We start from the raw sequence: 11,208 nt of genomic DNA on the forward strand, positions 1-11,208 counted from the left end.
GTAGGGTTGGGATGATCCTATGGATCTGATTTTTTGTGGACACCCTATCTATGTGAGGACCATTCAAATGAATTGTTCGGATCATCCAAACAATGTGGGCCCCTACTGTATTTTAAGGTAGTGTGTAGGTAATTTACCTACACAAGTGTGTAGGAAATGTTCTCTCATATTTTATACCCAACACGAATTACCAATGTAACGGGGTGTATTTCTGGGCACAAAACACCCAGCCCGCGTAATGATACCGACATGCAGGGGAGCTCGGTGATAGCCAGAGCTGGCTCCCATGCTTAGACCTGCACAAAGCACGCGGTGGCGGGCTCACGAAGAACATGGCCGCCGAACCCGGGCAGCTTGGAATTCGAGTAAATAGCATGTCTCCTTTCTCCGTTGCAACACCTTTGGCTATGGTCTTTGTTAAGGGAGTGGTTGAAGAGTTTGAGAAGGTTGCAAATGATTCTGCAAACCTTAAGGTTTTTTTTTTTTTTTTGAAAGTAGAGGATGTTGCCTTTATTGTTGGAATGAAAACAACGAGGTTGGAGGGAGAAGATGAGTTTCAAGAGAAGAAGATTGTTCTCTTGATGTCAAACACACAAAGAAAGTAACCCAAGTTGTTGTACTACTCAAAACCCTTCAAATTTCACTAAAAGAACTTACAAATGAAGAAGATACAATATCTAAATCTTAGCCCTCATTACAAATCTGAAATTAACTTTTCTTAATTACTATTAGCTTTCCTAAGCACCACTAACACACTATTATATGAAAAGTAAATGATTAGCACAATTCCAAAACACAAAACATAGTCCCTAGGCCATTAAATGCCACAAAGGAGATTTCCAATGTGGTCAAGTCTTGTCTTCCAAGCCAAGAAAGTCAAGTGGATAGATGATCAAGATCAAGTGGTCAAGATTAAATTTCCAACAGCCCCCCTTAAGCTAGACCACTACAATACCGAGTTTTGCCTTCATCTTGATGAATGTATCGGTCTTCAAAGCCTTTGTAAAAATATCCGCAACTTGACCTTGAGTCTTGCAAAAACGAACCTTGACAACTCTATCATTTACCAAGTCTCGAATGAAATGATACTTGATCCTTATGTGCTTGCTTTTGCCATGAAAAACTGGATTCTTTGTGAGTGAAATCGCTGAACTATTATCACAAAATAAACCCGTACCACTTTGTTACGGATGTTTGAGTTCTTCTAATATCCATCGTAGCCAAAGAGCTTGATAACCCGCCGAAGATAATGAAATGTACTCCGCTTCCGCCGTAGAAAGACAAACAATCGATTGCTTCTTTGATGCCCATGAAATTGCACCCGAACCAATGTTAAAAACACAGCCAGAAGTACTCTTGCTATTATCAACACTTCCGCCCTAATCACCATCACAATAACCAATCAAACTTGAATCTTTAACTCTTCCATAACGTATCCCATGATCAACCGTTCCACTTACATACCTTAGGATTCTTTTACCGGCTTCCCAATGACTTCTTTTTTGTGATTCCATAAATCTACTAATCATACTCACCGTAAACATAAGATCCGGTATTGTAGCCGTCAAGTATATGAGACTACCGACAAGACTTCTATAAAGAGTTGCATCAACTCCTTTCTCATCCTCATTCTTGCATAGTTTCAAACCAACTTCCATAGGTGTGCTAATATGTGTAGCACCTTCCATTCTAAACCTCTTTAGCAAATCCTTTGCATACTTCTTTTGAGAAATAAAAATTCCATCCTCTCTTTGGTTGACCTCAATACCAACAAAGAAATGGAGAAGACCCATGTCGGTCATCTCAAATTCTTGCATCATATTTCTTTTGAATTCTTCACACATACTTGAACTATTGCCGGTAAAAATTAAATCATCAACATATAAGCAAACAATCAAAAGCTCACCTTTAGCGTTCTCTTTGATGTAGAGGGTGTGTTAATAAGGACACATTTTAAAATAATTCTTCATGAAATATCCGTCAATGTGACTATACCATGCCCTTGGTGCTTGTTTCAAGCCATATAAAGCCTTCTTCAATCGGCACGCTTTGCTTTCTTCACCTTTCTTCACATAACCGGAAGGTTGATCAACATACACCTCCTCTTCAAGAAACCCATTTAAGAATGCCGATTTGACATCCATTTGATAAACCTTCCAACTATTTTGTGCCGCCAAAGCTAGAACCATACGAATTATCTCAAGACGAGCAACGAGAGCAAACACTTCTTTATAATCAGTGACATACCTTTGCTTGTAGCCTTTTACTACTAAGCGAGCTTTATACTTTTCAACTTCACCACTTGCATTCAACTTTGTCTTGTAAACCCACTTCACACCGATAGTCTTTTGCCCATTTGGAAGCTCTGTTAGCTTCCAAGTATTGTTCCTTTGGATTGAACACATTTCTTGATTCATTGCTTGCTTCCACTTTTTTTCTTGACATGCCTCCTCAAAACTAATCGTATCGGCATCGGCAAACAAAGCAAAATTTGCTAACTCTTCATCGGTAATTCTTCTAGACTTTTCATAAATTTCTCTTATGCATTTCGTCTGCCTTGGAGGAGAGTCAGGGCTTGTTGAAGACGATGAAGATGATGGAGCCGAAAAAGACGGAGAAGAATATGAAGTGATAGGAGGAGCCATATCCTCTTCATTTTCTTCAATTCCACCATCATGAGTATCTTTGCTTTCATCCATATCTACCAAAACTTCTTTCTTCTTCTCACTTTGATTCCAATTTCAACATTCTTCTTCATTGAACTTCACATCCCTACTTATGATAATTTTCTTAGCCATGGGATTGAACAACTTGTACGCTTTTGAACTTTAACTATATCCAACAAGGATACATATTTCAGATTTATCATCCAACTTTCTTCTTGTTTCATCTGGCAAATGAGAGTAGGCAATACTACCAAAAATTCTCAAGTGAGAAACACAAGGCTTATGACCACTACAAGCTTCTTGAGGAGTCATACGTACCTGGAACACTTTTTGATGATGCCCGATTCAAGAGATAAATGGCACATGCAACGGCTTCCGCCCAAAACATATTAGGCATCCCTTTAGCTTTCAACATACTTCTAGCCAATTCCATAATTGTCCGATTCTTCCTTTCGGCAACTCCGTTTTGTTGAGGTGTGTACTGAGTGGTAAGTTGATGCCGAATCCCATTCTCTTTCAAGAAATTCTCAAACTTATGAGAAACATATTCATCACCTCTATCGGAACGCAGAGTTTTCAACATGAAACCACTTTGCTTTTCAACCAAGCTCTTGAAAATTTTAAAGCATCCAAAGATTTTTCGATTTTTCTTTAAAAAAATAAACCCATGTCTTTCTACTATAATCATCAATGAAGGTGAGAAAATATCAATTACCTCCAATTGATTTTGTTTGCATAGGCCCGCATAAATCCGAATGCACTAGCTCAAGAGGATTTGATGCCCTTCATGCCTTTCCAATGGGAAAAGAGTCTATTTGATGCTTTCCAAGTGCACATCCTTCACACACTTGATCTTGGTGGTCGATGTTCGGCATGCCTCTCACCATATGCTTCTTGTTCATAAGAGATAAAGTGCTAAAGCTCAAGTGACCATAGCGAAGATGCCATAGCCATGACATATCTTTGACAATAGTGTTGAAGCAAGGAAAAGCTTCACTTTGAAACTTTAGAGGAAACATCTTGTTTTGAGTCATTCTCACCTTGGCTATAAGAACATGATTCTTGTCTTTGATTTCACATACATCTTCCTTGAAATGAACATCGTGCCCTTTCATTAGAAGTTGCCCAACACTCAAGAGATTGTGCTTTAGACCGGGAACATAGAAAACATTGGAGATGCGCTTGACGCCTTTCTTTGTTTGAACAAGAATATCACCACTTCCCCTTATGGAAAGCCTCTTGTCATCACCCGTTAGAACTTCACTTTGGAGAGATTCATCCAACTTTGCAAATACGCCTTTGTTGCCCGTCATGTGGTTACTACAACCACTATCAAGATACCACGTCTCTTCAAGAGCCACTTCTTGCACATTACAAGCAAGAAAAAGTGTGTCTTCATCTTTACTTTCTTCTTTCTCATGCATGAAGGTGGAGTCTTTCTTGCTTTCTTCCGTAATCTTCTTCCTACAATACTTCATGGTATGACCAAACTTTTGACAATGATAGCATTGAATTTGGGATAGAGGTCTTCCTCTCCCTCTTTCTCTTGTAGAAGAACCACTCTCATCTTTTTCATATTCTTGATTTCTTTCTCCACCATTTCTCCCTCTTCCACGAAAAGAATTTCTTCATCTTCCTCTTCCTCTAGAATCACCCCTAAAAGAGACTTGAGTTTGAAAAGCTTGTTCTAGAGGAGAAGAATCAAATTGCTTCATTCGTAGTTCATGGGATTGGAGCGATCCCAATAAACTTTCTAAGGATAAAGTAGCTAAATCCTTTGATTCTTCAATCACAACAACAATATACTCAAATTTTCGAGTCAAACTTCTAAGTATTTTCTCCACAATCCTTCGATCTTGAATATCTTCACCATTTATTCTCAATTGATTCACAAGAGAAATAACATGATTGTAAAAATCTTCAACCGATTCGAAATCTTTCATCCTTAATGCATCAAAGTCACATCTAAGGGTTTGTAATTTTACCAACTTTACTTTGTCTTCTCCTTTGTATGATGTATAGAGTGTATCCCACGCTTCTTTTGCCGCAGTCACCGATGAAATTCGTTCAAAGATGACTTCATCCACCGCTTGATAGATAAAGAACAAAGCCTTATTGTCTTTCTTCCGATTGTCTTTCAACTCATTGAGTTGTTGCGGAGTGAGAGCCGCTTGATCCTCCGGTTCTTCAACGCCAGTCTCAACAATATCCCATAGATCTTGAGATCCATACAACACCTTCATTTGAATGCTCCATTGGTTGTAGTTCTTGCCATTGAATCGAAGAAGTTGAGGTTGCAACATATTGGAAGCCATGATCAACTTTCAACCTACGCTCTGAGACCACTTTGTTGGAATGAAACCAACGAGGTTGGATGGAGAATATGAGTTTCAAGAGAAGAAGATTGTTCTCTTGATGTCAAACACACAAAGAAAGTAACCCAAGTTGATGTATTACTCAAAACCCTTCAAATTTCACTAAAAGAACTTACAAATAAAGAAAATACAAGGTCTAAATCTTAACCCTCATTACAAATCCGAAATTAACTTTTCTTAATTACTATTAGCTTTCCTAAGCACCACTAACACACTATTACATGAAAAGTAAATGACTAGCACAATTCCAAAACACAAAACATAGTTCCTAGGCCATTAAATGCCACAAAGGAGATTTCCAATGTGGTCAAGTCTTGTCTTCCAAGCCAAGAAAGTCAAGTGGATAGATGATCAAGATCAAGTGGTCACGATTAAATTTCCAACATTTATTTGGGGAGTCATGATTCGAGGTGTGTGAGTGGGTATAATCTTGTAGTCGAATATGTATGTATGTCTTTTGTTGGGAAAGTTGCCCTATTTCCCAACACTCGGTGGGAAGGGGAAGGCAAGAATGAAAGTTGCCTTGTTTCCTATAGAGTATGTTTGCTTTCGTGATTGGAAACCAAAACAGAAAGTGTCCTCTTAATAGGGTTTGGGCAATACCTTGATATAAGTCATCTCTCATACGACCAAGGGTGTGTGAGAGGCGTGAGGTTTGTTGTCTACCTTGTGAAGAGAGAGAGAGAGAGAGAGAGAGAGAGAGAGAGAGAGAGAGAGAGAAGGTTGTTCTCTTTGGGTTTTCTTCCCTATTCTCTAGTACGGTCTTGGGTTGAGAGAAACAAGGAAAGGGTTGCGGGTTTGGGTTTTAATCCATTGTAATCCTCGTATATTGTTTTCTCATAGTGGAAGATCGTGTTTCTTGCCCGTGGAAGTAGGGTCGGTCATTTGCGAAAATATCATAGAAAGTTCCAAAAGGGCATTGCCTCTCTTCACGAAAAAACGAGAAATTTAAGTGGGCAAAGGACAAATGTGAAATTCAAATATACGGTAAAATCGATCCCAAAATTTTCAGGGGGGAGTGGGGCTGCCTCTGTCCCTGCGTATAGTATACACAGTTAAAATTCTCATGTCAATGGTTAAGAAAGGAAAAGAAGGGGCCGGTGACTTGAGACTTGAGACTTGAGACTTGAGACTTGAGAAAGATGAATGACAAAATAGTGAAAATGGGGGAATCGTTTGGAAAAAAAGTGCATATAGTTTATTTTTATTAAAATAACCCTTGATCAAAGTTTTAAAAAATTGAAGGGTATTTTTGAAAAATAGTAAAACAAATCGGATTTAGGACTATCCTACGGGCTATTGTTGTTTGTCCGGTTCCAATCAATATAATTTTGGATCCTATGAAAAGGATCTGAAATGTGTCCATGGATCCTGGTAATGTGTCTAGATCTTGTCTGTTTACACCCATTTTGAAATTCTCCATCAGATATTTGGCGGCAATTATTTTCATACATGAAGTTACAAGTGGTGTGAAAAATAAAAGCGGTGGTTGTGGCTTTTGTAAGTTACAAGCACCGGTGCAAGTGCCATTCAAATTTCAAAAAAGGAAGTTATTGTAGGGAATAACCGCCACAACGAGTTGCTATAAGAAGGAGGCTGCATCACTCACATCAAACAACAACTGTCTTAATTTATCTTTATCTGATTGTTTTGTCTTAGTTTGTTGCATGATAGTTCGTAGATCCAAATTCCAGCAGTACCGGGATTTGTAATCGTTCTTCGGCAACACCCGAGTTTTTGTAATCAGTTTCGTTTGAAAGGAATCATCTTCTAAGGTGAGATTTTCTTAAAGGTATTGTTCATTACTTTTGTTTTTCATGTTACCGTTAAGCCCATTTTAATAGTGTATCTAAAGAGTTGGAAGATCCTAACGAAGAAATACCATTCCCTTCTTCTTAATCGTCCCAATCTTCAGGGGACGAAAATGCTCGATTTTCCTACTTTGGAAAATATGTTCCCTGAACACCTGTACCAATACACAATGGATAATCCGCAGCCAATTTAAGTTTTGATTTGGATAGTACATCGGACCGTTCATTGACCCCCTTACTCGTTGGTATGGGTGGCCTCATTGTAATCAAATTAGGCCCACTCACTTGGGGGTGCAACTTGGGTCGGGCTCAACCGAACCCGATGGGTTCAACCAGATTTTGGATCGGGTTGGGTTGGCATTTTCTCGGGTTGGGTTGGGTTGAGTTAGGGTAGGGAAAAGCCAACCCGATTTAATTTCGGGTTAGGTTGGGGTTGAGGCCTTGGCGACTCGAACCGACCTGAAGCTGACCTCTGTCCTCTAGTTTTCTCATGTTTTTCTAGGATTATGTTGTTTTCCCTTGTATTTTTCTATTTGACCCGAGATGAACTTGACTCAACCCGAACCCAACCCAAACCCAAACCAACCCGATTTGGAGGCAGGTTGGGTTACGGTTGACCATCCTCAATCCGAGGCTCAGTTTGGGTTGGGTTAGGGTTGATAATCTCGGGTTGAAGTTTGAACAGTCGTGACAAACTAAATGTGGCAGAAAACCAGATAAGCACTCTCGGACAAGAAAAAGAAGAGCGATGAGTTAGATTACTATGATCTAGACCGTTCGTTCGGTGCGGGTGCCCGTGGGTTGAGCCGACCCGACCCGTGTTTTTGCGGGTTGGGTCACCCGCGGGTTAGTTATGGCGGGTCACTAAAACTCAGACCCGTGCCTGCAAATTTGCGGGTGGGTCGGGTCGACCCCCGGGCTCAGGTCGCGTTTGCCAGATCTAGATATAGGGTAGGGTAGTTGGGAGAAGGAGAGATTTGAGAGGACATGAGTAGAGGGTGAAAAGTTTCTAAAAAATAAATAAATAATCAATCATATGGAGTTTATTTATTCCTTTTTCTCCTTTCTTTTTTTTTTTCAGGCTGTCTCACCCTCTACTGATTTGTGCCCTCTCAAATCTCTCTGCCAGTGAAACTAAATTTTTCATGAAAAAAAAATTCATGGACAGTTGCCAAACATGGCCCTAGTACCAAAGAGGTTCTCATCTAACTAGAAAGCTTTCCATTAACTACGTTTAGGGAGGGGCACCTTCGCAGTAAGCCATTTGACACCCTTCCTTTGTAAGTGATGACAGCCACACCAATGAATAAGACAAAATATACCAAAAAGTTAACATGTGGCTGTCATTAGTACCGTCAAGATGCCATCAGATAGAGAAAATGACTTGGAACATGACAAAGGAACGCTATCGATATAGTCAATGCAACCCTCCCCATACAAAACAAAACTGGGAAAGTGCAAAAGAAAAAAGAATAGCGATGGGGATCATTATCCAAGCAGCATTATTGAAAAGAAAACGTGGGCCGTACATACTTTTTTTTAGACTTCACGTGTTTTCACGGCCGCCCATCATATAAATTCTCCTTGAAAAGACTCTACTTACATAGATGATCAGGTTTATGGTCATTCCTAAACATAAATGTTGGGTCACACATGGTGTCATATGTGTTTAATCGGGAGCCTATCTGGTAAACCATTATAAGATAACACAAATGGTCTTGGTCACAGATCAAACAGACATCACATTCTTATGATTATGGCCTACAAAGATCAATGTTTTATGCTCTCTTGGTGAAACCCTAAAAAAGGCCTAATAGATTAACAACCTAGGATAATTCGCTTAAGGTGGGGCCAGAGGCATTGGTTCGCCTTTTCATTGGGCGATCAGATTAACGGACTCGATCACATCCACTTGGCACACATGGGCCCATAAAGTGATCCTCTGCTCTTTCCCATAGGTGATTGTGGTTCTAGCATTTTCCATTAAAAAAGCTTTTAGAGAGGCACTATCCCTCAAACTAATCTAAATCAAATTGCTAAAGCCAAAAAGAATAAAAAATTAAACGAAGGTGTAAGGTGCCTATTACTTAGTGGCATCTTAATCTATCATAGCCTGTTTTCATAGATACCAAAAGTCTTAAACCTGATTGTTGGACTCAAAATTAACTGATTATTGGACTCAAAATTAAAAGTAAAATTGAGTCCACCAATCAGTTTTAAGACTCAAAATTAGGATGATCAAAGCAGTTTCGAAGTCCAAATTTGATTATTGGACTCAAAATTATATGGTGTAAGCTGGTAGATTCAAACAAATTAAGAAAATCAAGATATACATTAGGGATTACATTGAAATTAGATTTTAGGATGCTTGTCACATAGTTCACACATTAATATAGAGTTAAATAAGTCATTTAAAAGAAATTCAAGAGAGTTAACTTTTGAAATTGAAGACCGGATTATCAGACAAAAATGGTGCATGCGGTGGTAATTCCCCATACCTTCCATTCTCATAATCAGGTAACGAATATTGATTGATGGTCACTTATAGGTCCTAGATCTCTCATCTAGGCGGCGACTCTGTCATTCTCTTTTGCGTGAAATTCGGATTGCTTTAGTGATCCCAAGTTCACGAAAAAGATGAATTAAATCAATAATAAAAAGCACACGCCATTCGCGTGGGTACGAGAGACCAAGAGAGGGAGGCGGGCAGCGCTCCTCTTACAGGATTGGGTCCCACAAACTGGCGACTCTGCTGGGGACCACCTAACTTCATTAAAATTTCAAAGGATAACTTATTTGGATTTATTTTAATTGGCTCATAAAAACTCTATCTTATATCTTTCTGATTGGTTTGTATGTTATGTTTTATTTATCACTAAAACTCAGACCCGTGCACGCAAATTTGCGGGTGGGTCGGGTCGACCCCGGGCACGGGTCGCGTTTGCCAGATCTAGATATAGGGTAGGGTAGTTGGGAGAAGCAGAGATTTGAGAAGATACCAATGAGTAGAGGGTGAAAAGTTTCTAAAAAATAAATAAATAATCAATCATATGGAGTTTATTTATTCCTTTTTCTTTTTTTCAGGCTGTCTCACCCTCTACTGATTTCTGCCCTCTCAAATCTCTCTGCCAGTGAAACTAAATTTTTCATGAAAAAAAAATTCATGGATAGGTGCCAAACATGGCCCTAGTACCAAAGAGGTTCCCATCTAACTAGAAAGCTTTCCATTAACTACGTTTAGGGCGGCACTTTCGCAGAAAGCCATCTGACACCCTTCCTTTGTAAGTGATGACAGCCACATCAATGAATAAGACAAAATGTACCAAAAAGTTAACATGTGGCTGTCATTAGTACCGTCAAGATGCCATCAGATAGAGAAAATGACTTGGAACATGACAAAGGAACGCTATCGATATAGTCAATGCAACCCTCCCCATACAAAACAAAACTGGGAAAGTGCAAAAGAAAAAAGAATAGCGATGGGGATCATTATCCAAGCAGCATTATTGAAAAGAAAACGTGGGCCGTACATACTTTTTTAGACTTCACATGTTTTCACGGCCGCCCATCATATAAATTCTCATTGAAAAGACTCTACTTACATAGATGATCAGGTTTATGGTCAATCCTAAACATAAATGTTGGGTCACACATGGTGTCATATGTGTTTAATCGGGAGCCTATCTGGTAAACCATTATAAAAAATTAAACGAAGGTGTAAGGTGCCTATTAACGGACTCGATCACATCCATTAACGGACATGCTTGTTTTAGGATTGCCCCAAAAAACCACCTTAGGGTGTGTTTGGATTGATGAAATCAGGCACTAGAATCGGCATCGTATTCCAATTTTGCTCAATTTCGGTATTTAATTAGTTTTAAAAAATGAATTAACGCCTGTAATACATGCAAATTATATCGAAATTTAGGATGAAACTTTAGGAAGTAGTCGAGTAAGCACAATTACACACTCAAAAGCCACCATGTGACCAAAAGAGCACTCGTAATGGTTTAAAAATATTGAACACCTAGTGATACAACTCATATTCTCTCATTTCTCATTATGCTAGCAATGCATTAGATTAAACCTTATACAAAATACAAGTTTTCCACTTGACTTGGAAATGGCAGACAAAAGGAATCGTTCATCTTAGGCTTTTGTTTGTTTTAGATTGGGAAAATTGATTCTGGGCCCCAATAATCTGTTTGGGGCCCACAATAGGTTGTCACAAATACAATCTAAAATGAAAAGGGCCTTTCAAAGCCATCAAGATAGTGAAAGCAGAAACGTAAGAACTAAACTCGCACGCAAAAATTGCGTCATACCCATAGATGCCATAATCCATTATCTTCCTTT

At 39.1% G+C, this 11,208-nt stretch overlaps 1 protein-coding gene across 1 annotated transcript; it reads right to left on the bottom strand.

Moving 5' to 3' along the window:
- Nucleotides 1–4,294: 4,294 nt before the first annotated feature.
- On the bottom strand, nucleotides 4,295–4,981 carry LOC143863399 (uncharacterized). The gene has a single exon (XM_077374065.1). The coding sequence runs from the start codon at nucleotides 4,979–4,981 to the stop codon at nucleotides 4,295–4,297; it is 687 nt and encodes a 228-aa protein (XP_077230180.1).
- Between the last annotated feature and the right edge of the window lie 6,227 nt (nucleotides 4,982–11,208).

This window comes from Tasmannia lanceolata, unplaced genomic scaffold, assembly GCF_043159265.1.
Source record: "Tasmannia lanceolata isolate RefF3 unplaced genomic scaffold, GAP_Taslan_0.1 ptg000044l, whole genome shotgun sequence".
Taxonomy (NCBI): domain Eukaryota; kingdom Viridiplantae; phylum Streptophyta; class Magnoliopsida; order Canellales; family Winteraceae; genus Tasmannia; species Tasmannia lanceolata.